The sequence below is a fragment of the Neophocaena asiaeorientalis genome, unplaced genomic scaffold (assembly GCF_003031525.2).
Source record: "Neophocaena asiaeorientalis asiaeorientalis breed wild unplaced genomic scaffold, Neophocaena_asiaeorientalis_V1.1 scaffold918, whole genome shotgun sequence".
Taxonomy (NCBI): domain Eukaryota; kingdom Metazoa; phylum Chordata; class Mammalia; order Artiodactyla; family Phocoenidae; genus Neophocaena; species Neophocaena asiaeorientalis.
The window spans coordinates 305,658-332,713 of NW_020174132.1; the positions used below are offsets into that span (position 1 = coordinate 305,658).

The window sequence follows — 27,056 nt, forward strand, 5'->3', positions numbered from 1 at the left end:
GCGGCACGTGGGATCTTCCCGGACCAGGGCACGAACCCGCGTCCCCTGCATCGGCAGGCGGACTCTCAACCACTGCGCCATCAGGGAAGCCCCTACAGTGGGATTTTTAACATCCGCGGCCTGGCTCCCCAAGGGAGAACAGGGGACAGCAACAAACTTTAGGGTTTAGACTGAAATGACAAGGTTCTTGACTTCATGAAATGGGCCTAGGTTTGAATCCCGAATCCACCTTTCGGTAGCTGTATGCCCTTATACTCAATACTCTTCTGTCCCTAGGATGACAGGACAATAGGAGGGCATTTGACTCACCTTCAGAAGACTTCCAGTAGGATACGCCGATAGCATGAAGACTAACAGGATGAGAAGCCATATTCTTAAGTGTAATGACCACCGTGTCATAAACCTCAGCCTGGATGGTAGGACCCAGCAGACCTGCAAGAATGAGATGTCCCCCAAAGGTCATTTGGAGGGTGGCACTCCAGAAAACCTGTTATCACAAAAGTGATGGTCAAAGTCACAGTAGAGGAGCACGCCCCTATGGTTATTGATAAAAAGTAGTAGCTGAATGCATGAATACATAAACTGCTATAACCAGCCCAGCCTCATAGTTGTTCTGAAGACAGATTTCTGGCAATTCATTCAATGCATTTATTCATTCAACTAATAACTGAGTTCCTACTATATTCTAGAAACTGCCCTAGGCACTAGAGATGCAGTAGTTAACAAGACAGATCATGGAGATCACATTCTAGAGCATTAAGCATGTAAATAAAGAAAGAAGAAAATTGTATGTTGTTATAAATGCTATAAATGATGATGGCGTGCTAGAAAATGATGAGGCAGGAAGTAGAGGACACTTTAAGTATGGTAAACTAACATGTGGTTGAAGCAAAGTGAATGAGCAAGGGAAGAGTAGAAAATAAGGTTATCGAGGCAGGCAGGGAGCATAACACGTAGGACTTTGTAGGCTACAGCAGTTTGGATGAATTTGGAATTTAGAAGAAGCAGACTTGGGACTTGTTTTGGAGGAAGAGTGTAAAAAATATTAATAAACAGAAACATCAATTAAATAGAGTTGGGAGACCAGAAGGGGGCGCTCTCACACCCTGTGACAATAGCAGAAGCCAAGGGGAAGAAGATTCCTCATCTTTCCTGGCAAGGGCTCAGCCAATGAGCAGCCACAGACTCTTTGTTTACTCTAGCCCTTCCAACTTCCTTTTCCCCTCTATAAACTGTGTTCCTCTCCCTTTGCTATTCAGGGACTTGTTTGTAGCTTGCCATGGTTGCAGATCCCAGATCGCAATTCTCTGCTGATCCTGAATAAACCCATCTTTTCTGGAGAAATATCTGGTAGTCTATTTATTTCAACAAGGTCAACAAGTCAACAAGACTTGCTCATGGGTTGGATATTGAAGATAGGGGGGAAAAAAGTGAGAGAGCCAGGAATGACTCCTGTGATTGTGGTTTGTGCAAGTGGGTGGTAGTCAGGCCATGGCACAGAAAATTTAGAGGAAAATCAAGACTTCTGACTTATATACATACTAAGTATAAGATGCCTACAAATGGTTTTATTGAATGGACTGGATTCAATGGGATGAAAATATGAAATAGGCTTATTTTTCATAGTTTTTAATTGTATGTGGAATTTCCCTTTGTTGCATTTTGAACAGTCCCACTTTTTTCCCAGTAACCTTCGCATATTAAGAGTATCATTTTTAGGTACTAATAAATCCAGTCTGGTCTAATATCAAATTTTTGATGTCACCTGCAATTTAAGGGTCCCTCCCTCCTCCAGTTCAGTTCTGAAACAGGCTCAGAAACCTGTAATGGGAAAAGGAAGTTTGGTTGGTAGCTTCACCGCTTTCTCATTTTACTGCCTCTGGACTTTCTAAAGTTGGAGCTAGTGGACAAAGGACAAGAGTGCAAAAAGAGACATGCTGACAAGATCTTTCTTGGCTTTGGTACCCCCTGGATGTGGCACATGCCAAAATTCTGGGTCTTTCTTTCTTAGAGAACTTACATGAGTTCTTTAGAGACTCTCTCCCTCTCAATATGGGGACGCCCTACTCCACCTCCCCCTGGCATGGGATACGCCCTCTCCAGCTGTCACTTTATCTCTCCTCTCAGTTTCTGCTTCTGACAGTACAATCACATAGACCTTTTCTGTTGGGATCACCTAGCCCTGGCAGGAAGTCCTCTCAGGCAGGGTCTTCTTGAGGCAAGTCTTGTCCTATGACCTTCCTGGTCTCACACGTAACAGTTGCAGTGCAGTTAGCCTCTGCTATAGCCCACTCTCCTTATTATGCCATCAGGGGAAGCTCCCCAACACTCTGGCATTGAAAGTTTTTCTAGATAAAAATCAGGCACTAGTCAGTATCTTCCAAGCTCCAAAAGAACTATGTCAAGTTTTCTAAATGATTCTACTGAAGCCTCCCTCACTGCAGCTTGATATGAGGGAGAGGCCGCCCTCCCCCCACGGGAATATACAAAACACCAAAATGCTTTCAAAAGAAATCCTCAAGGGGACTTCCCTGGTGGCGCAGTGATTAAGAATCCACCTGCCAGTGCAGGGGACATGGGTTCGAGCCCTGGTCCAGGAAGATCCCACATACCACGGAGCAACTAAGCCCGTGCACCACAACTACTGAGCCTGTGCTCTAGAGCCCGCGAGCCACAACTACTGAAGCCCACGTACCTAAAGACCATACTCTGCAACAAGAGAAGCCACCGCAGTGAGAAGCCCGCGCACCGCACTGAAGAGTAGCCCCTGCTCGAGGCAACTGGAGAAAGCCGGCACACAGCGACAAAGACACAAGGCAGCCAAAAAATTAATTACATTTTTAAAAAAAGAAATATTCAAATCTAAACTCTTTCATAAGTTCCTAACCTTCTTTTATATAGGCTGGAGGTATATGATGGGCTAAAGGTTGCTGCACCAATTTTGGACCACTACCTGACCAAGTCCTGAATAGGTGGCCTGATATCACTCTTTAGAATTTGGGGGTACTTGTCACCTATAATTCTGAGCAATCATTCTAAGGTAGGAAATGTCTCATCTTAACATCTTGTTACATGCTTATTTGACACCTAAGTGGACGTATCAAGCAAGCAGTCTGAACTAGAGATATAAACTTGGGACTTATTGGCATGTATGATATTTTCAAGCCATGAGACTGGATAAGATCAGCTAGGGATTGGAAGCAGAGAGAAAATAAAATGAACCCAGGTCCAAGATAAAGGGCACTCAAGCAGAGGAGGAGGGCCCAGTTAGAAGACTGAGACCATTCAGCCAGTGTATTTCCCCGAGAGGTGGTAATAAGGGAAGCCTGGCCAAGAAAACTGCAGCCCCAAGACTGGGGAATCCTTGCAAAGAAATAAGATACCCAGTTTCATAACAATGAGTCAATATTGTTTGCATTACCCATCCATGGTGGCCTGGGCTTGGCAATGTTGAAATGCTGATCCATGAACTCTACAAACACAGTCTTTTTGTACATGACTGAGGTGTTGAATGGAAAAGATCTTGGCACTCTAGGAGAAAACCTGTGTGAAAAAAGGAAAAGGTCGTTCATTTTGGTTGACCCTTCTTTGAACCCACTTTAAAAAACAGCTGAGGGACTTCCCTGGTGGTCCAGTAGTTAAGACTCCACGCTTCCAGTGCAGTGGGTTCAGGTTCGATCCCTGGTCGGGGAACTAAGATCCCGCATGCCGTGTGGTGTGGCCAAAAAAATAAAACATAATTTAAAAAACAGCTGAGGGACTTCCCTGGTGGTCCAGTAGTTAAGACTCCACGCTTCCAGTGCAGTGGGTTCAGGTTCGATCCCTGGTCGGGGAACTAAGATCCCGCATGCCGTGTGGTGTGGCCAAAAAAATAAAACATAATTTAAAAAACAGCTGGAAGTAATGCTTCCATCCCACTCTCCTCTATTGTTAACAAGGCAGATTGGAAGCTGTATATGAAGTCACAGAGAAAACTGCTGCCCCCAAAATTAGACAGACAGGTGAATGCAGAGAATCACAACTTACTAGAACAGAAACCTTCAAGTAGAAATGCCTGTGGGAACCAGTGCTGTAGTAGGAAATAAAATAAATAAATTTTTAAAAATAATAAAAATAAAAAAAGTTAAAATATGCCAGAGCATTCTGTTCTTATGCCTGCCCTCATGAGAAATTATTTTACCAGAGCTTATCATTCTGGGATTTTAATCACAGCTTCATCTACCTGGAAGAAGGAAGATACCCAACGTCATCCTGCTTCTCCTTCCATGTAGAGGAAAGGAAATACCCAACTCTAGCCAGCCTGTGTCAAGGGGTGAGACTGAGAAGCAGTGGTGAAGTCCACAGTCCGGGGGCACAGGCTCACTAAAAGACTGAGACCTAATCACAGGGCTATAGAGCACTTCCCCACACCTCACCACCACATCACTAAAGGCCTAATTTACCAAAGTTCCTTTTATCCAGTACATCACGTCCATCATTCAACAAAAACTTACAAGGCACACTAAAAGGCATTAAAAAAGAACCCCACAGTTCATAGAGACTGAGCAAGCAGCAGAACTAGAGTCAGATATGACAAGAATGTTGGAAGTATTAGACCAGAAATTTTAAAAAAAACTATGACTAATATGTTAAATATTTTAATGTAAAAAGTAGACAACATGTAAGAACAGATGGATAATAGAAACAGAAAGATGGAAATTCTAAGAAAAATCAAGAAGAAATGGTAGAGATCAAAAACACTGTAATGGAAATGAAGAGTGCCTTTGATAGGCTCCTTAGTAAACTGGATATTGTTAGGAAAAAATCTCTGAGCTTGAGCGTATGACAACAGAAACTTCCAACACTGAAACGGAGAGAGAAAGTTGCTCCTCAAGGGCTATAGATCATACCCTGGGTCATATCCCTGAGTTGTTTTGCAGATACTAAGACCCCCACCGGGCGGAAGAAGGTAAGGGCGCGCTGACCACCGGCGTGTAGACCCCAGACCACTGGAACCAGAAGGCTGATGATGTTGACTCCCTCCCGAAATACCACCTGGTTACCTCACCACCAACCAGTCAGAAGAACGTCCATAAGCTGATCAGGTATCCCGCCACCCCCTCCCTCACCTTGCCTTCAAAAGCCCTTCCCCGAAAGCCATCGGGGTGTTTGGGTCTTTTGAGCGTATGAGCTGCCCGTTCTTGCTTGGCCCCAGGTTGGGCGTCTTGCAATAAATGCTGCACTTTCTGCCAAGGAAACTGCACCAAACAACCAAGTAAACTGAATGACTTAGCCAGTTGATGTTAGCCAGCCTCAGTCGTTGGCACCCCAATGCTGCCAAAATGGACATATAAATGGAGGAGCCATGATGGTGACTATGCATGGGTTCAACATCATGGACTCACCAAGGCTGATCTAGCTACTGCTGCTGTAAATGTCCAGCTTGCCAGGAACAGAGACCAACACTAAGGCCCCGATGTGTCATCATTCCTCAAGGAAACTATCCAGACACTTGGTGAGCCTCAGTAAGCTAAGCCCCAATGAACTCCTCCCAATAAACTTCCTGCACACATACATACACAAAAGAAAAAAAGCAGACAATCCTCTTTTATTTTTTTTGAAATTTGTGTGCTTAAAAAGCTATAAAATCACCCAAGGAAACAGAAGTTGTCACTACTTGCACAATGTTGGTTGGCAACATTCTTTTTCATCCCATTTGCTTTCAGATAATTCACCGACAGCCATAAATTTGTGGCAATGCTGTCACCCGTGATTAGCAGAACCCCGCTCAGAACGACCGAAAACTTAAAAGGCCCCCAAACGATGCTTCCCAGCGAAAGGGTAGGCGTGAGGCTGTCAGAGCTCTTCCGTGACGCACACAGTGGCCCTCCGCCCACCAAAACCGCAGCTATGCTAAGGCGAAGCTGGTACCCAGCAGGGTGGAACCATCTGGTAGGTCCCCGAGTTTGTGCCCCTGGAGCTCTGATGAGGGGTGTGGCCCAGAGACGTAGGTCTGAACGGCTCTGGTGAAAAATAAAAGTGCATCGAATGGCTGACGGAGCAGACTCTGCTACGCGAGCTTCTGGGAGTCGCACTCAACACGAACGGCAGGCGACGGTGGAAAGAAGAGGCATAGACACAGGCAGACACACCAGACAGCCACTTGCAGAAGGAAGCCCTGTGAGCCCTAGACAGTGTTGAAACCAAGGAGGAAGGACCAGCCAAGGAAAGGAGGGAGACGCCCCTTCAGAAGACACAAGGGTTTGGCAGAGCCTGAAAATGGTGAGCCTGCACCTAACAGTTTAGCAGCTCTTGCTTCACATAACGATTGTTGCAAGCACGAGAGAAACTGGCCAAGCGACAGTCACAGAGGAAGACCTCAGCAGCCTCGGGGGAATGGAGCAGCAGATGGACTGAAGACACTCCTTCCAAGTGTGCACTGTTTTGCGTACACCTCTCTCAAGGAGGAGGCAAAGATGAGATTGACTTAATTCTCTCCTCCCTGACAGCCCTCCCCTCCCAGGGAGCCTTGCAGCTCACTCAATCCCAGGGTTTCCAGGACACCCGAGAAAGCACGTACCGGGAGCAGGTCGGCCAGCCCAAGGCCAGGACAAGTGACTCTATGTACTGGCTGAGGGCCAGAAGCCAGCGTACTGATAAGGAAGCCCTTCCAGTAAAAGGAGCTGATTTACGGAGGCAGGCGTGGGGATCTGCATGGACCAGAGTGCACGAGCAGGCTGAATGAGCAGATTGTCAGAGGCCCATCTCATCTACTCGTGCTACACAGCCACCTTTACCTCAAGTCACACCCATAGCCATGTGGGGGGGTCCCTGACGACCAGTTGCTGGGGGGGAAGAAGCCTGAGATTATGTACAGTTGGGTCAGCTTGGTATTCAGGTACGAGCCAAAAATTGACTGCTGTTGTATTACAGCCCCACTCGGGTGGATTCAATAGACAATGGTGAAGGATAATCTCCCGGTGGGCCAAATTTTGGCTAATGTTGGTTGTTCGCTTTGAGCAGAAAGAGAAAACCGCCCAAGGTTCAAATATATACAGACTAATGGACAGCAGCAAATGGCTTGGCTGGCTGTTCAAGGGCCTAGAAAGAAAAGGACTGGAAGGTCAAGGACAAGGATGTCTGGGGCGAAGGCATATTAGTGAGTGGGTACAAAATAAAAAAACCTTCATGTCATATGTTAATGCCATCAGAGAATAGCTACTGTGGAAGAAGTGCAAAACAGTAACAGACAAAATGACTGACAATTACCATTAGCCAGCCTCTACATGGGCCATCTCAGTGCTGGCAAGATGTGAGCCAAGTGGCTGTGGAGGCGTGGAGAGAATTAATGCATGGACCCAAAAGCAAGGGTTCCCACTGACTAAGGCTGATTTAACTTGTGTTGCCTCCCCAAATCCAACCTGCCAGCAACAGAAACCAATGCTGAGTTCCTAACTGGGCACTGTCCATCATGGAGACCAGCCAGCGATTCGGTGGCAAATTGCATTGGATCCCTTCCACCCTAGAAGGGCTGGCTCTTCATTCTGATGAGAAGAGACATGTATTTCAGGGATATGTTAGCTTTCCTGCCTGCAGGGCCTCAGCCAGCACCACTGTCTGAGGGCTCACAGAGGGTTTGATTCACTGATGTAGGATCCCATATGATATCATATCAGACCAGGAGACCACTGTACAGCAAAGGAGGTGCTGGAGTGAGCCCATGACCATGGCATCCACTGGCTTTATCAGATGCCACCCCATGCAGAAGCTGCCAGACAGAGAGAGCAATGGAATGACTTCTTAAAGGCACAGCTAAAGCTCCAGCTTGGAGGCAGGGCTCCATAAGGATAGAGGGTCAACCTCCAAGGTGCTGGATATGCATTGATTCAGAGATGGTTCTGTGGCCCCAATGAGAACACACGGGTTTAGGAACCAAAGAATGGCAGCAAAAGAACCTCTCTTCCCCCGTGACCCACCCGGGGAGTCTGTGCCGCCCATCTCCACCTGCAGCTCTGGGCTCGGCAGTGTAGAAGGTCCTCACAGCACAAAACACAAGAGTCTCACTGAGTGAGAAGCAGGGGCGCCGCCTGGGCACCTGGGGCTACCATACCCAAGGAGCGGCACGCCAGACGAGGAGCCCCCGGGGCACGACCACCAAGGGGGGAGGGCTGTCTCACGCGAAGCAGGCAGGAGTGGGTCACACCCCAGGGCAGCCACACCAGGTGAGGGGCGCGATGAGACGGCCCCTGGGGCCAGGAGAAGCTGCCCCCGATGCAGGTGAGGACATGGACAGTGAGTGAGTGGGGGTTGTGATGGCGATGGGGAGGGGGCGGCCCGGAAGGTACTCGAACCCGGCCACCTGCGGGGTGGGTGCTGCTGGAGGACAGCCCTCAGCTCCGGTATCTTCGAGGAGCGGCCCGCCGGGCTCATGTCCCGCCCACAGGGCCTGGACGCCCCTTTTCCAAAGCAGCCCACTGGCCCTTCTCAGGGAGGCCACGCCCATTCCCAGAGCAGACCACAGCCCCTTTCTGGAGCAGGTCACGCCCCCTCCCCAGGATAGCCACGCCCCTTCCTAGGATAGCCAGTGCTTAATGACTGATCAGGACAGAGACACAGGGGCCTGGCCGCGTTGGCCCAAGTGGGACAACGCAGAAGGGTCATTCCCGCTCCAGAGCTCCTTGTAGGGCTGGCCTGCACTGCGGCCCAGCTTCTCCCTCCGCCCTCCCCTGCTTTCCCAGGTATTGATCCCAAGAACACTCTAAATAAAATTCCTGCACGTTGATATCCATCTCACAGTCCGCTTCTGGGGAACCCAAATGGTGATATTAATTCATATTTAAATGTGCTGTAATTTCATCCATCTCTAGAAATTTCCATGGCATTAGCCTAGGCATAGACCTACATGGCTTTTAGTCATTTAACATTATCTGATGCCTACATCATTGAGTATACTCCTCCCTTCGGTTCATTTGTCCCATCTCCTGGCCACTTTGAGACTATGCCCTTCCACAGTCATCAACTCATCCCTAGTTTGTTCCCTTCCCCTTTTCCCACTCCATATCCTTGGTTCTCCTGAGTCTACCCTACTCAGTTTCTCCAAAGTTTCCATTGGTTTCTAACAAGACTCAGACCCATGTCCAGAGATAGGTATTTTGACATACACTAGCACAGTACTTTCACTTTAATATTTATGAATAAAATGAAAATATAAGACATAAAAAATGTTTACTAGATCAAGAGCTTGGACGAGCAGAGAAGGAACAGGATCACGAGCACACAGAAAACAAATTTTTCTCTCTCTGAGGGAAGAGCGAAAACCAAAAGCCAGATAAAAGATCAAGATTGTGAGACAGAAACAGAAGGCCTAGGCCCTAGTCAAGTGGGACGTGATTTATGTCTCAGATTCAGGGTAATCTGCACAGTAAGTGACAAAATGTTCCCGGGTTCACAGATTTTACTCCTTCCTAACTTATGTGGGTTTTTTGTTTGTGTATTTCCCTTGAGGTTTGATATATAAATCTTGCCAAATATATTTGGCAACAATGTCCTTGACCTGAACTGTTCTTTCACATTTTATCTAAAACCAATCGGAAAACCTATTATATTCCCTGACCCTTGCTTAGAAGAAGTTGAGCAGCTGCAGGAATAGATAATACAAAACTGAATTTTCCCAGATGTTTGTTTCAGACCTTGGCAGAGGTTGTCAGGATGTGTCCAGAGTCAGCTTATCCTGTTAATCAGTATCAAAATAATCTAGACTATAAAATGGTGTCATCAAAATAAAAATTCTATCAACTTTTTCCTGGTAAATACATGTGACTGCCTATAAAACAACAGAAAGCTAGATAATAAATCATCTTCTCCATTCAATTCAATTTTACACTCAGTCTATTATTCACTATACCTCAGCCTGCATGTTAGATGAAAACTATAATACAAGCACAATGTATTAAGTACAAATACTTCAATATTAATTTTCAAAAAGACCAACATTAATGGATAAATGGTCAATGGTTCATTTAGATACCAGGCTACTGACCATCTGGGCCTCTACTTCAGGATCATTAACACTGCACAACCACAGGCTTGGATCGCTTCCTTAAACCATACACAAAAGTTAACTCAGTGTATCAAAGAACTAAATATAAGAGCTAAAACTATAAACCTCTTAGGAGAGAACAGGTGTAAATCTTTGTGACTTTGGATTTGGCAATGGCTTTTTAGATATGACACCAAAACCACAAGCAACCAGTGGAAAAAAGAATAGATAAATTGGAGTTCATTAAAATGAAACTCTTTGTGCTGGGAGAAAATATTGAAAACAGGTATATCTGAAAATTCACTTCTATCCAGAATATACAAAGAATTCTCAAAACTCAACAATAATAAGACAACCCAATTTAAAACTGGGCCGAAGATGTGAATAAACATTTTATTAAATAAGATACAGGAATGGTCAATTACACATGCAAAGATGCTCAGCATCTTTAGTTATCAGAGAATGTAAATTAAACATACAGTAAGATACCACCACATAGTCATTAAAAGGACTAAAATTAAATACTGGTGACATCAAATATTGTCCAGTACGTGTTGCCACTGGCACTTTCATGCATTGTTGGTGAGAGTACAAAATGGTACAACCATTCCAGAAATTTGTTGGTAGTTTCTTATAAAGTTAAACATGCATTTCAGCATGATCCAGCAATTTCACTCCTAGATATTTATGTAAGATAAAGGAAGGCAGATGGCCACACAAAAACTTGCACAGGCATGTTCATAGCAGGTTTATTTATATTAGCCCCTGGAAACAATCCAAAGGTCCATGTGGCAGGGAAAAGATATACACATTGTGATATATTCCCATAATCGAGTAGTAATCAGCAATAAAAAGGACAGAACAACTTCATGCAACAACCTAGGTGAATTTCCAAATCACAATGCTTAAGATAAAAAGCCAGACACTGAAGAATGCATACTGTATGAATCTACTGATATAAAAGTCTTGTAACTCCAAAAGCGAATCTGTAATTCCAGAAAGGAGCTTATTGCCTGGTGCCAGGTAAGGGTGGAGAGACTCACTGAAAAGTTGCAGGAGCGTTGACTAGGGTGGTGGTTATGTAACTTGTATGCATTTGCCAAAGCTTATCAAACTGTACATTTGAATATCTGTGTGTTTCATTGTATGTAAACTACAGCTGTGGTAGGCAAAATGTTGTCCCTCGTGACCTTTGCCGTTTGGTGTTATGCTCATGAATATGTTCTGTTAGACAGATCCGAAGCATGAAACAGACTTGATCACTCTTGCTAGCATGAAGATGGAGGGTGCCGCATGGAAACTGAGAGAAGGGACTAAATTCCAATTCAGCCTGGAAGTGGATTCCCCCACAGAGTCTCCAGTAAGGAGCAAAGCCCTGTCAACACCTTGATTTTGGCCTTGTATGATCCTGAGCAGAGTATCTAGTTGAGCCCACCTGGACTTCTGACCCACTGAAAATGTGAGATAATAAATGGATGTTGTTGCAAACTGCTAAGTTCGAGGTACTTTGTTACACAGCAGTAGGAAACTAACAGGATGCTCAAAGCTGATCCAAATACCAAAAAAATAATTGACAACCAAATTAAAAATGTGATTAAAAATCATGCTTCTAAATGAAATCAAAGAGGATATTACAGTATCTACTGAAAACAATGAAAAGAAAACACTTCATAACATAACCTATGGGATATGGAAAAATTGTTCTCAGAGAAAAATGTATAGCTTTAAATGCCTTCACTGTTAAAAACAAAGGACAAAAGAAAGAGAAAAGAACATATTATTTTCCCTAAGATATTAGAAAAAATATAGCATGACAAGCCAAAAGAAACTATCATTGATAAAGATAAAATATGAAAATAAATTAAATATAAAAAATAACCAGGGACTTCCCTGGTGGCGCAGTGGTTAAGAGTCCGCCTGGCAATGCAGGGGACACAGGTTTGAGTCCTGGTCTGGGAAGATCCCACATGCCGTGGAGCAACGAAGCCCGTGCACCACGACTACTGAGTCTGCACTCTAGAGCCCTTGAGCCACAACTACTGAGCCCGTGCTCCAGAGCCCATGCTCCGCAACAAGAGAAGCCACCGCAATGAGAAGCCCGGGCAACGCTACGAAGAGTAGCCCCCGCTCACCGCAACTAGAAGAAGCCCGTGCACAGCAACAAAGACCCAATGCAGCCAAAAATAAATTAATTAATTTTAAAAAAATAACGAAGAAGAACAAAAAAAGCCAAAAGCTCATTATTTGAAAAGACCACCCCCAACAACAACCAAAGAGAAATCCGTTACAAACTTGTTCATGTAGAAAAGATAAATAACAAAAATTTAGGAATTTAAGAATGAGAAAGGGCAAATAGCTACAGATGATGTGGAGTAAAAGAATCATGAGAGAGTGCTATATGCAACACAGTGGCAACAAAATTGAAAAAATAAAGGAAATGATTTCCTAGAAAGGTATGAAATTATTAAAGCTGACTCCAAACATAAGTTGAATTTTGATTTGACTAGTTAACATAGAAGAGCCTGAAGAGATGATTAAAGATATTGCAAATGTCACTTGGACCAAATGGATTCATCTGTGAGTCTTATCTAACTTTAAAACAACAGATAACTCTAATGTTATTTGAGCTACTTTAGGCAATAGAAAAGGATAGAACACTCACCAATTCATCTGATAAAGCCAATAAAACTTGAATACCAAAATCTAATAATAATAGTAAAAAATAAAGTTATGTATCCAGAAAAAAATGAAAACAGTAATTTGAAAAGATACATGTACCCCAATGTTCATAGCAGCACTATTTACAATAGCCAAGGCATGGAAACAACCCAAGTGCCCATCAACAGACAACTGACTTAAGAAGATGTGTTTTACACACACACACACACACGCACGCACGCACACGCACACACACACACACACACACACACACACACACACACACACACAATGGACTACTACTCAGCCATAAAAAAGGATGAAATCTTGCCATCTGTAGCAACATGGATGGACCTAGAGAATATTATGTGTAGGACCTAGAGAATATTATGCTTAGTGAAATAAGTCAGATACAGAAAGACAAATACTATATATTTCACTCATATGTGGAATCTAAAAAATAATACAAATGAATGTATATGCAAAACAGAAACAGACTCACAGATATAGAAAACAAACATGGTTATCAAAGGGGAGAGGGAAGGGGGGAGAGACAAATTAAGGGTATGGGATTAACAGACACAAACTACTATATATAACATAGGTAAGCAACAAGGATATACAGTATAGCACAGGGGACTGTAACCATTATCTTCTAAAAACCTATGATGGAATATAATATGTAAAAATACTGACTCACTATGCTCCTCACTTCAAACTAACACAATATTATAAATCAACTCTACTTCAATTAAAAAATAAAGCTATAGATCAATCCCACATAATAAAGGCACACAGTGTCTAAAAATATATTAGCACATAGAACCCAACAATAATCAAATTGCATGAACATTAGATTTTACTCCAAGAATGTAAGGATATTCAATGTCAGGAAGTCTACTGACATAATCTATTTGTCCTCAACATATTAAAGGCCAAAATTCATATGATGCTAGAATGCCAAAAAGCCATTACTAATGAAAATTTTATGGCAAGGCGTGACAAAGACCACTTATCAAGAACAAACAGCAAATGTTATTCTGAAAAGCAAAATATGAGGACTGTTTCAAGTAAAATCAATAAGATAAGAAAAAGAAATAACTGATTAAACATTGGAAAAGAGCTAGAATCTGTCTTATTTTGAATATGATTCAATACCCATAGAGACTGCCATGTAAAATTATTAGAATTTATATGAGAATTCAGTAAGGTAGCTAGATTTGAGATGAATATACACAAACCAATAACAACATATTTATAAAATGCATAGGGATAAATGTCATAATAAATCACTTACATTTATATTAATAAAATTTATGTATAAATTTAATGAAATAGATACTAATATATATGAGAATTTTATATGATGAATGCTTTTATTCAAATCAGTGACAAAAGATGTATTGTTTGATAAACGGTGCCTTGCGATAGGCTATTAATACTTGTAAGAATAAAATAGTTCTCATAATCTAAAAAAAAGTGAAAGAGCCCAAAGAAGAATGGGCAAAACATGTGAATAGTCAAATCTCAAAATATAAATGCAGTAGTCAACAAGCATTTAAAAAGATGTTCAGCCTCATTAGAAATAAAAGGAATGTGATTATTGTAATGACGAAATATCACTCCATACCTACTAGATTGGCAAAGATTAAAAAACAAGGTAAAACTTATTGCTGATGTGAACGCAGGGAGAAGGGCACTCCTATATGTTGATGGTAGAAATGTTTGAAGAGTTCTAGCCTTTTTGGAAATTAAAACTAAAAAGGAAATATTCCCTTCATCCCAGCAATATCCCTCTTGAGAATCTGTCCTATAGGAATAAAAGCAACAGTATGTAATGATATAGGATATAATGGCCCAAAACCTGGAATAATAGGGAATTTTATTTAGCCATTAAAAAGACTGAAGTTATGCCAACTGACTTGGACAGAATTCTATTAGGTGTTAGTGAGTGAGAATAGTATATAATAGCCCATTTTTGTAAAACAATGACCAAGAAAACCTTTATTTGCATATATGTGCATACATGCGTGTACATGAATATATATTACCATACTAGGGTTACCTGATTGGGGATAACCAAGAAGGCGGCTCAAGTAGAAGGAGAGTGGGGAGCAAAGCAAAAAGAACAGAAAAGATTGTAACGTATGTATGACATGACCATATTTAATATTTACATTACCACTATATATGTATTGGGTTTAAATCTTTATAATACACATTTAAAGAAAACAAAACAAAATTTAAAACAAATGACTTCAGCATTCAACTCAATAAGCAAAAAGTTAGATCAACTAAATGAACCAAAGGAAGCTAGGAAGAAGAAATGAATTGATGAAAGTAAAAACAGAAATTGATAGAACCAAAAGATGGGTCCTGACAAAAGCAATAAAATCGAGAAACTTCTTGGAAATATTATTTATGAGAGGTAAAGAGAACATACACAAACTAAGAATGGAGATATAACTACAGACACAGAACAGTTTAACAATATCACAAGACTATTATGTAACTTGATACCAATACATTATCAAATCTAGGGATAACCGATTGCTTCCTAGGAAAATGTATATAACCAATATTGACTGAAGAAGAGGTAGAAAAATCTGAATAAATCAACGACCATAGATAATATTGGAAAGATTATTTAATACTACTCTCCCCAAATGCACCAGAACCCAGAAAAGATGAAAAGTTTCTGAACTCATGGCTAATACTATCCTCACAGCAAAATTGCGTGTAATATTGATGGGTCTTAGGGCTCTTCTCCCTGTGGAAGCTGTGGGGTAGGCTGAGGGACGTTTCGTTCTGTCTCCTATGCTGCTTGCCTCTTCGCCCTCACTCTACTCCACTCTCTAGTTTCCAGTGTGGCAGCATGTGACAGAGAGAAGCAATGGACAAAACAGCCAGAGTCACAGCCCCACCATCCTGGCCGGCCCATCTAGAACAGGCCTTTACCTTGTGTCCACGTGCAGCTCACCGAGCAGTTCACTTTGCATATAGTCCCAGGACAGTTCCACCGCGCCCAGGTAGTATCTTCTGATGGCACCAAAGCTGAAAGGCAAAAGGCACAGAAAGAAGCAGGTGGAGAGCTCAATTTGCATGGCTGATTGCTAGAAAATGTTCGACTGGAGAAACGAAAGATTAATTCTTCTCTAAAAATATCTTTGGCTCCCAGGAGAAAAAAAGGTAAATTTTGTATGATTTAGTGAAAAGTCCCAAAATTTTCTCAAAGGACTTTAGGGAACTTGACTGGCTGGAGTGACAGCAGCATTAGCGCTCAGCAGTGATGGATAGGATTGCTTCCTTTTTGGCAGTGGGAAGCAGCCACAGGAAGAACTGAGTAGGAAAAGGGAGGCTGAGCTAAAGCTTAACCCGTTCACCTCTGAAAGCAGCAGGGGCACAAGAATGCTGCTTTGCTCAGAACCTTTGAGGAAAGGAAAGAGGGGGCTGATGTTGTTGAAGATTCTGGAATCCACCTGCACCAGCAAGAGTAATATTCTAACAGTCTCCCTGCTTCCGCCCTTGCCCCTCACAGACACCAATGAATGACCTTTAAAACCATAAAGCGGATCCAGTTACTTCTTTGCCCAGAAACCTCCACTGGCTTCTGGCCTCACTCAGAGTATAATCCTACATTTTGACCATGGCCTAGAGTCTTCCCCATGATCTGCATGTTCCTTCCCCCCACCTCCAAGGTTTCATCTCACTCCAGCTACTGGCCTCCTTGCTCTTCCTTAAAACACCGAGCACACCCTTGCACCTGGACCTTAGCATCTGCTGTTTCCTCTACCCGAAACCCCTTTTCCCAGATAGCCACACGTTTCCACTCCCACATCTCCTGCAAGTCTTGGCTCAAATCTCACCTTCTAATGAGCTCAGATCTGGACCAGCGCCTCGACACTGTAAGTTCTCTAGCCCCACCGGCACTACCGATATCTCTCTTGGCTTCATTTGCTTACAGAGCACTCATAACCACCCAGCATCCACATATCTATTTCCCTTGCATCATTGCTACCTGATGCTTCTTAAGGTTGTTTACATTTGGCCTGAGTATAGGCTATATCTCCTTACATCAAAATAAAGCCATGCTGAGCTCAAGCAGAGAACCTACTCAGTTTAATGTATATTAGGAGGCATGAGAGCCTCCCAAGGGCCTCAAAGTATAGGAGCTAATAAGAATCTTGATCAGGGTTTCTATAAGAAGTGTTATCACGGAGAGTCCACTTCTGCACGGGTAGGAATGTGTTTGGGAGCCATTGGCAAGGTATTGTCCAGCTTGGAAACAATTAGGAAGAAGCCCCTTGGGTAAACATCTGCTGAGACCTTCTCTCTGCCAGGCACAAGTTTGCAGAGATAATAGCTGGCATGTAATATATTCCAGGAACTGTTCTAAGTGCTTTCTAATGCAGCAAGCATTCTTGTCTTCATTGTACAGGTGATGAAACTGAAGCACAGAGACGTTAGGCAACTTGGCCATGGTCACACAGTTTGTAAATTGTAGCATTCATACCCATTTAATTTGGCTCCAGGAGTCTTGCTCCTAACCCTTTTACTATACGTCCATGCTTCAGAGACGAATAAAATCCAGTTCCTGTCTTCTGGGAGTCATGCTGCAGCAGCGGGGACAAAAAGGTAGATACATAGTCACAATACAGAGTGATAATTCTGTCATAAGCTTTACACATTATGTGATTTAATCCTCACAATAAGACTGCAATGTGAGTACAGATGAACCATCTGAGGGGCAGAGAGGTTAATGGCTTGCCAAAGAGCACACAACTACCCATCTGTCCTAACCAGACAGTGTCTTAGGCACTGGGTGCAGAGCAGTGAAAAAGAAACAACTGAGAAACGGTAAGCAATACCTGAAAGACAGGAATACCTTACGTATGTTAGAAGGTGAAGTAAGTACTGTGCCCAAAAGGAAAGTAAGTAGAAGGGGAAGGAGGGGTGTACTAGGCTGCAATTTTAAATGAGGATGGTCATGGAAGGCGTGCCTGAGGAGCAGGTGACCTGTTAACTGAGGGAGAGAAACGACTGTGATTTGGGCTGGGACGGAAGCAGTGGAGGGGCGAGCAGGGCTGGATTCATTGTGAAAGTGGCGCTTCTGCTGGTTGCTGATGAACTGGGTTTGTGGGCTTCTAGAAACAGGTGTTCAGAATAACAGCAAGGGTTTTGCAAAGGTGGCGTTGCCGTGAACTGAGACGGAGTAACAGCGAAAGCCGTCGCTTGGGGCTGGGGCGGGGAGGTGCGCCGCGGCACGTGGTTAAAGGGCTCGGCGGGCGCTGTGGGCAGAGAGGGCTTTCCTTTCTGAGCCCGTCTCTGTCACTGGGACTGCAATGTTTCTTAAATGTCTGTCTTCTTCCAGTAGCACAGCGTCGGACACAGAGCAGGCACTGATAAATACGTGCTCAATGTTAACATGAGCAACCACTACAAGCCCGCTTTCTTTATTTTTAGTAAAGTTAAGGAGTGAAGCAGTCTTCACTGTCGAAAGGCCGCACTGCGGTCGCGCACGGGGAACCCCCTTCCAGGCCAGCTGCGAGCTAGACTACGTTCTGCGGCATAACTCCTCCGTGAGAGGCCTTCCGCGCACGCGTGTTCCGACGCACCTGGGGGTCGGCGCCGCGGGACTTGTGACACCGCCCTTGGCGCCTTGTGAAGCGGCTGCGCCCGGGGAAGGGGACTAGCCGCCCCGTGCCCCGCCCCGTCCCGCCTCTTCCGCCGCCGCCATGGGAATGGAAACATCTACCCCACGTGCCGGAAGCCAGCTGGCGCCGACGGTGGCGCGCCACTCCGCGCCTTACGGAGCCGAGCCCCTACAGGTGTCATCGCGAGACGAGCTCGCCGAAATGGCCGCAGCCAGTCAAGGTAAGGACGGGCGCTCGCCGGTGGCGCCGCGAGGAGCCGACTTCCCGGGCTCCGGAAGGGACGGGCTCCGCGCCTCCCAGGCCCAGCAGTGCCCCTGGGGGGGGCCCGAGCGCCGCAGGGGCGGGGCGGGCGGCCGGAGCTCCTCTGTGGCCCGGCCGCTCCCGAGGTCCGGCCAAGGTCAGTGGCCGGGCTGGAGCCGAATTTGCCCTCGCTGTTGTCTCCGGCCGGGCTCCTCCGCCTTCCGGCCCCGCCCCCGACAGCCTCGGCCTGGAGACATTTTGTCCCTGTTCCCGGAAGCACTCAGGCACCTTGAGACTAAGGCAGCTTCTTTGTCCCTGTGGAGCGACTTTTCAAACACCGGGCCGGCGTCTTCCCGTGTGCAGGCCGCCTCTACTTGTGCTATTGATGGTTTTGAAAGAGTACACGTGGTATGGTTCTTGGAAATCGCCTATTTAGTCCGCGTACTGAAGGGGAGAGTCCGTGAAAAAAAAAGCCTGTAATAAAATACACAGTGGACCACGTCTTCAGTTGTGCTTCTTATCCTGCTTCTTTGAATGCTTCAGGCTATGTTCAGTTCAGTACTGGCTCACAGAACCATTATCAAAAACTCAATTATATAAATTTAAGATTACATAAATTATGTTAAAAACAGGGTGAAAATACCCAAAATTCATTACTTCCTTATTGTTTGCCCTGTTTAGTTATTATCAGTACTCTTGAGGTTATGGACATCTGTTGTGTCTGTGTGGTGGAAATAACGTAGCGTGATAAGCCGCGTCTCTTGCCAGCTCCGCATTCAGCGCTGTCACACTTCAGTGACGTCACACCCTGGATGTTGGTATACATTACTAGTCAGCCCTCCCCCCACCCCAGCACGCTTGTGAAACGTTTACCTGGGGACTTCACTGGCGGTCCAGTGGTTACGCCTTCACCTTCCAGTGCAGGGGGTGCAGGTTCCATCCCTGATGGGGGAACTAAGGTCCCACGTACCTCCTAGCCAAAAAGCCAAGGCATAAAGCAGAAGCAATATTGTAACAAATTCAATAAAAACTTTGAAAATGGTCCAGATTAAAAAAAAAATCTAAAACAAACCAAACCGTTTACCAGCACACCTGAATTGAGGTGACTCAAAGGTGTTGGAATGCACAATGGAATTATTTTCCTGCAGAGCAGACTGCCCTTATTTAGTTAAAATGTATAGTTTGCTCAGATATTTGCACCTAGGAAATTGGTGGGAGAAACTTTGAGGCTGACATTAGGAATTTCAACCTTTATCATATTGATGATCACATAATACTGTAATCATTGCTTTCCTGGGCTCACAAGCAAGGCTGCTGACTGGTCGGTATAGTGCTTAGCAGTGTGTGTTGAATGACTGAGTGACTTTGGGTGAACTCAGTGTCTGTGATTTGATCCCTTTTGGCTGGAGCCCTCTATTGAGCTAAGGAGCTTGTTAAAATAACATTAAAACAAAACTCAAAACTCGTTCTTGTTTTCAGTGATGTTCTTTAACCCAGGGAGAGAGTTTCTTCTTCAACACAGCAGTAATGTTTTGTGGTTACGTTAGAACAAAAATTTTCATTTAACTACTTGTGAGGCCATAGAAGGCCCAGTTCCTTAAACATCCATATTTTGGCTTTGCTAAATTGGTATCTATGGTCCATCTTGAATTAATTCTTCAATTATATTTTGTGATTGTGTAAAGTAGGGATTGAGGGTTTTTTTGTTTGTTTAATACACATACCTAATAGTTCTAACACAATTTGTTGAAAGGACTTTCTTTCCCTATTGAATAACTTTGGTGCCATGTGAAAATCAAATGACTGTATGTGTAGATCTACTTCTAGACTCTATATTCTCTTCCACTGATATATTTTTATATGCTTAGGTCAGTTCTACACTGTGTCAAATAGGGTACTTTTATAAGTCTTGAAATTAGTTACCTGTGTGTTACTGTAGTTTTATAAGAAGTCTTGAAATTCTTTGAACTTTGTTGCTTTTTTCCCCACAATTGTTTTGGCCACTGGTGGCACACTGTATTTTCCTAAGTGGTTGCGGCAATATCTCCCCATTCCACATGCTGTTTTTTTCTGTGTGACTTTGACACTCCTCCTGCTGAGTACTGGGGTCTATATTCCCTCTCGAATCTGAGTGGAAGTTTGTGACTGCTGCAGCAGAATACAGTGGAAGTAACACTGCATGGCTTTGGAGGCTAGGTCTTAAATGGTAATATAGCTTCTGCTGAGCCCTTGAGTTTCCTTACTCTCTTACTCCCTTTCTTGGGACAGGCAGCCTTGACCCTAGCCACCATGCTGTAAGGAAGCCCAAACTAACCCAGAGCAAGGCAGCCTGTATGTGTGAATGTAGTAGATGATTCCAGACGCCTGCCTGTAATTCTTCCAGCTGAAGCCACAGACATATGGAACAGAGATGAGCTGTATCCTGTCTGAATTCCTGATCCATAGAGTCTGGGAGCATAAAAGTGATTGTTTTGCTCTGTGAATGAAGTTTTGGGGTAATTTGTTGTACAGCCATAGTAACTGGAATACTACTCTAGGTCCTTTATACTTCCATATAAATCTTAGAGCCAGCTTCTCAATTTCTAGATAAAAACTTACTTTTTGATTGAGATTGCAACTCTGCAGTGTTTCCTCATTTACAGTGTAGAGTTCTTTGCCTCTTTCACTAAATTTATTTTCCCACAGAGAGAGGGATTAGACATTTTGTTAACTCTTTCCCTTTTTGGGCAAATAAATCACCCTCTGAGCCTCTACTTCTTAATTACAAAATGGAGTTAATAAATAGTACCTTGTTCTGTACCTACTTTGTTCTGTGGATTTAATTATATATACATGTTTATTCCTTAGCACATTGCCTGGTAAATAGTAACAGCTCAATTAAATGTTACCTCTTTTTCTTAATGTCTTTATTGGAGTCTAATTGCTTTACAATGGTGTGTTAGTTTCTGCTTTATAACAAAGTGAATCAGTTATACATATACATATGTTCCCATATCTCTTCCCTCTTGCATCTCCCTCCCTCCCACCCTCCCTATCCCACCCCTCTAGGTGGTCACAAAGCACTGAGCTGATCTCCCTGTGCTATGCGGCTGCTTCCCACTAGCTATCTGTTCTACACTTGGTAGTGTATATATGTCCATGCCACTCTCTCACTTATCCCAGCTTACCCTTCCCCCTTCCCGTGTCCTCGAGTCCATTCTCTAGTAGGTCTGTGTCTTTATTCCTGTCTTATCCCTAGGTTCTTCATGACATTTTTTTTTCTTCTCTATCCTGCCCTGCCACTAGGTTCATCAGTACCATTTTTTAAGACTCCATATATGTGAGTTAGCATACGGTATTTGTTTTTCTCTTTCTGACTTACTTCACTCTGTATGACAGACTCTAGGTCCATCCACCTCACTACAAATAACTCAATTTCGTTTCTTTTTATGGCTGAGTAATATTCCATTGTGTATATGTGCCACATCTTCTTTATCCCTTCATCTGTTGATGGACACTTAGGTTGCTTCCATGTCCTGGCTATTGTAAATAGTGCTGCAGTGAACATTGTGGTACATGTCTCTTTTTGAATTATGGTTTTCTCAGGGTTACCTCCTATCTTTATTACCACTGGAGATACACATAGTACTGAGAATTTGTGAATTTGTGGGCTATTGAATAGTATTGAGTTACTCCTGAAAAGGAGAGGCAAATGAAGAAAACCCATTTCATTTAGGATGCATTATTAAGTATTACTACCAGTTTTTCCTAGGTCCTTTTGGCTGTTTTTAAATTTCAGGGGGAAAAACTAGAGTACTGGTTCTAAATTGTGGAGGTTTTTTTTCCTCTGAGATATTTGTTGATTTTAGTCTGATTTTCAAAAGTTGCTGGTCAGAATTGCAGAGTCAGTTTACTCTTTAAAATAGATTAATATTTAGATGTCCTTATTACAACTGTCTCTGTTTCCTTAAAAATCTCTTAATCTAGGTTAGGAATGTTAGTGATTTATTGTAAAAGTAACTTTTCTTATTCAGTATCTTAATTCTTGTAGGAAACTTTGAGGGAAAATTTGAGTCACTGGATCTTGCAGAACTTGCTAAAAAGCAGCCATGGTGGCGCAAGCTGTTTGGGCAGGAATCTGGGCCTTCAGCTGAAAAGTATAGCGTGGCAACCCAGCTGTTAATTGGAGGTGTCACTGGATGGTAAGTGATGTAAAAAATGTCCAGTATCTTTTTTTGCATGACTCGGTGTTGGGGTTATAGGAACCATCTCTTTTAACCAATGAAAATACATTGACTTGTGAAATTGATCATTTAATAAATAGTATACATCTAAACATAATGTTAAAGTGCTATTTAATGGCTACACATAGTGAGTATTTACTACATGTCAGGTACCATTTTAGATATTTATATAGGTATCTCATTTCCTTCTCACAGCTATGAAATTGTTATTGTTATTTTCTATCCTCATTTAATAGAAACTAAGGCTTAGAAAGGTTTACTTGACCAGGGCCACATAGTAAGTGCTTTCTATCACTATAGATCACTTTGCATCTTCTAGAATTATATATAAATGGAATTATACAGTATGTATTCTTTTTTGTTTGGCTTCTTTCACTGAGCACACTAATTTCGAGGTTCATCTGTGCTGTTGTATGTATCACTAGTTCATTCCACTGTATGGATGAACTAGTTTGTTTATCCATTCCCCTTTGATGAATATTGGTTTGTTTGCACTTTGGGGCTAAAATGCTGTTAACATTTGTGTACAAGTCTTTGTATGAACATATGCTTTCATTTCTTTTGGGTAAATATCTAGAAAGAGTTAGGCTGAGTCATAGTAGGTGAATGTCTTAACTTTTTAAGAACCTGCCAAGCAGTTTTCTAAAGTATTGTCTTACATCTTACATCTCCCCTAGCAGTGTATGAGGGTTCCAGTTTCTCTACCTCCTCACTAATGCTTGGCATAATGTCTTTTTTTTTGAAGTATAATTGATTTACAGTGTTATATTAGTTTCAGATTGCAGTGTAGTGATTCAGTATTTTTGCAGATTATACTCCATTAAAAGTTATTATAAGATAATGGCTATACTTCCCTGTGCTATACAGCATATCCTTGTTGCTTATCTATTTTATACATAGTAGTTTATAGTTCTTAATCCCCTACCCCTATCTTGCCCCTCCCCACTTCCCTCTGCCCACTGGTAAACACTAGTTTGTTTTATATATCTTTCAGTCTGTTTCTGGCATAATGTCTTTTTGATTACAACCATCCTAGTGGCTGTGAAGTGATATCTCATTGTATTTTTTTTGTTTTTGCTTTTTTGTTTTTTTATTGCGGTACGCGGGCTTCTCACTGCTGTGGCCTCTCCCGCCGCGGAGCACAGGCTCTAGATGCGCAGGGCCAGCGGCCACGGCTCACGGGCCCAGCCGCTCCGCTGCATGTGGGACCCTCCCGGACCGGGGCACGAACCTGTGTCCCCTGCATCAGCAGGTGGACTCTCAACCACTGCGCTACCAGGGAAGCCCTCATTGTGGTTTTAATTTACATTTTCCTGATGAATAATGATGTTGAGTATCTTTTCATGAGCTTATTTTTTGCTATCCATATGTCTTTGGTGAGGTATCTGTTTAGATATTTTCTGCATATTTTTATTGGGGAGTTGGTTTTCTCTCACTGCTGAGTTGCGAGAGTTCTTTATGTATTCTGGATACAAGTCTTAGATATGTGATTTGCAAATATAATCTTCTACTCTGTAGCTTATTATCTTGACAATGTCTTTCGAAGAACAGAAGTTCTTAATCTTGACATACAATTTATCAACTCTGTTTTATGTCTCTAGCTTTTGGAGTCATATCTGACAATATTTGCCTAATCCAGGGTCACCAAGATTTTCTACTTGGCATAATGTCTTTTTTTTTGAAGTATAATTGATTTACAGTGTTATATTAGTTTCAGATTGCAGTGTAGTGATTCAGTATTTTTGCAGATTATACTCCATTAAAAGTTATTATAAGATAATGGCTATACTTCCCTGTGCTATACAGCATATCCTTGTTGCTTATCTATTTTATACATAGTAGTTTATAGTTCTTAATCCCCTACCCCTATCTTGCCCCTCCCCACTTCCCTCTGCCCACTGGTAAACACTAGTTTGTTTTATATATCTTTCAGTCTGTTTCTGGCATAATGTCTTTTTGATTACAACCATCCTAGTGGCTGTGAAGTGATATCTCATTGTATTTTTTTTGTTTTTGCTTTTTTGTTTTTTTATTGCGGTACGCGGGCTTCTCACTGCTGTGGCCTCTCCCGCCGCGGAGCACAGGCTCTAGATGCGCAGGGCCAGCGGCCACGGCTCACGGGCCCAGCCGCTCCGCTGCATGTGGGACCCTCCCGGACCGGGGCACGAACCTGTGTCCCCTGCATCAGCAGGTGGACTCTCAACCACTGCGCTACCAGGGAAGCCCTCATTGTGGTTTTAATTTACATTTTCCTGATGAATAATGATGTTGAGTATCTTTTCATGAGCTTATTTTTTGCTATCCATATGTCTTTGGTGAGGTATCTGTTTAGATATTTTCTGCATATTTTTATTGGGGAGTTGGTTTTCTCTCACTGCTGAGTTGCGAGAGTTCTTTATGTATTCTGGATACAAGTCTTAGATATGTGATTTGCAAATATAATCTTCTACTCTGTAGCTTATTATCTTGACAATGTCTTTCGAAGAACAGAAGTTCTTAATCTTGACATACAATTTATCAACTCTGTTTTATGTCTCTAGCTTTTGGAGTCATATCTGACAATATTTGCCTAATCCAGGGTCACCAAGATTTTCTTCTATGTTTTCTTCTATATGATATATAGGTTCAGATTTTTCATTTAGTTCCATGATCCATTTTGATTTACTTACTGTATATGTTGTAAGGTAGGAATCCAAGGTCTTTCTTTTTGCATATGGATATCTGATTGCGCCCACATGATATGTTGAAAGACTGTACTGCTCTGCACTGAATTGCCTTTGTACTTATGCTGAAAATCAATTGACTATATGTCTTCTTTGTTAAACTGATTTGTCTGTCTTGGTGCTAATATCACACTGTTTTGATTACTGTAACTTTATAATAAGTCATGAATCAGGCAGTGTAAATCTTACAACTCTGTTGCTTTTCAGAGTTGATTTGACTGTTCTAGGTACTTAGCATTTTCATATGAATTTTAGAATCAGCTTGCTGCCGATATCTACAAAAAGCCTGGTGAGATTTTGACTGGGATTGCATTGATCCATAAACATGGCTTATCTCTCCATTTGACTGTGCTGTGCAGCTTACAGGATCTTAGTTCCCCGACTAGGGATTGAACCCACACCCTCAACAGTGAAAGCTCTGAGTCCTAACCACTGGACTGCCAGGGAATTCCCTGTTTCGGTTTCTTTTAATTTCTCTCAACAATGCTTTGTAGGTAGGTCTTTCACATCTTATATCAGATTATTCGCTAAATATTTCATATTTTTGATGTTATTGTAAATGCTATTACTTTTAAAATTTCACTTTCTCATCGTGCATTGCTTATATTATAGAAATGCAATTGATTTTTGTATATTGATCCTGTATACTGCAATCTTGCCAAAGTCACTTACTAGTTTGCAGAGTTTGGGGGTCCCTAAGACTACCCTCATGTTTGATAATTCCCTAGGAGAATCCACAGAACTCACTGAGAGCTGGTATACTCATGGTCACGATTTTTTACAGCAAAAGGATACAGATTAAAATCAGCCAAGGGCTTCCCTGGTGGCACAGTGGTTAAGAATCTGCCTTCCAATGCAGGGGACATGGGTTTGAGCCCTGGTCTGGGAAGATCCCACATGCCGTGGAGCAACTAAGCCTGTGCACCGCAACTACTAGAGAGAAGCCCGCGTGCTGCAATGAAAGATCCCAAGGGCTGCAGCTGAGACCCAACACAACCATAAATAAATAAATATTAAAAACAAAATCAGCCAAAGGAAGAGGCACATGGGGCAAAGTTCAGGAAAGTGGAGTCTGTATGTTTAAAATGGGTTTCTTGGGACTTCCCTGGTGGTCCGGTGGGTAAGACTCTGCGTTCCCAATGCAGGGGGCCCGGGTTTGATCCCTGATCGGGGAGCTAGATCCTGCATGCATGTCACAGCTAAGAAGTTCGCACCGCATGCTGCAACTAAGAGCCCACATGCTGCAACTAAGAAGTCTGCATGCCACAACTAAAGATCCCACGTGCTGCAACTAAACATGCTGCAACGAAGATTCCCAGTGCTGCAACTAAGACCTGGCACAGCCAAGATAAATACATAATGTACATACATAAATATTGTTTTAAAAACAGTTCTTTAAAATGAGTTTCTTATAGGCAGCATATAGGTGGGTCTTCCTTTTTTTAATCCAATTTTACAATCTTTTCATTTTAATTAGGGTGCTTAGACTATTTACCTTTAAGTTTATTTTTGTTATCATTGGGTTTAAATTTACCATCTT

The 27,056-nt window shown here is 42.8% G+C and overlaps 2 protein-coding genes across 2 annotated transcripts in view; one reads left to right on the forward strand and one right to left on the reverse strand.

Annotated features, from left to right (window-relative positions):
- LOC112406060 (coagulation factor VIII-like) overlaps window positions 1-15,780 on the reverse strand; it is a 92,947-nt gene extending 77,167 nt beyond the window's left edge. Inside the window, exons 1-3 of the mRNA XM_024754707.1 lie at window positions 15,635-15,780; window positions 3,422-3,543; window positions 310-432 (exon numbers count right to left, since the gene is read on the reverse strand). Of these exons, the coding sequence (XP_024610475.1) occupies window positions 310-432; window positions 3,422-3,543; window positions 15,635-15,780 (391 nt within the window). The remainder of the gene's footprint in view (window positions 1-309; window positions 433-3,421; window positions 3,544-15,634) is intronic.
- Window positions 15,781-18,417: 2,637 nt separating this feature from the next.
- FUNDC2 (FUN14 domain containing 2) overlaps window positions 18,418-27,056 on the forward strand; it is a 25,620-nt gene continuing 16,981 nt past the window's right edge. Inside the window, exons 1-2 of the mRNA XM_024754715.1 lie at window positions 18,418-18,550; window positions 22,601-22,751. Of these exons, the coding sequence (XP_024610483.1) occupies window positions 18,418-18,550; window positions 22,601-22,751 (284 nt within the window). The remainder of the gene's footprint in view (window positions 18,551-22,600; window positions 22,752-27,056) is intronic.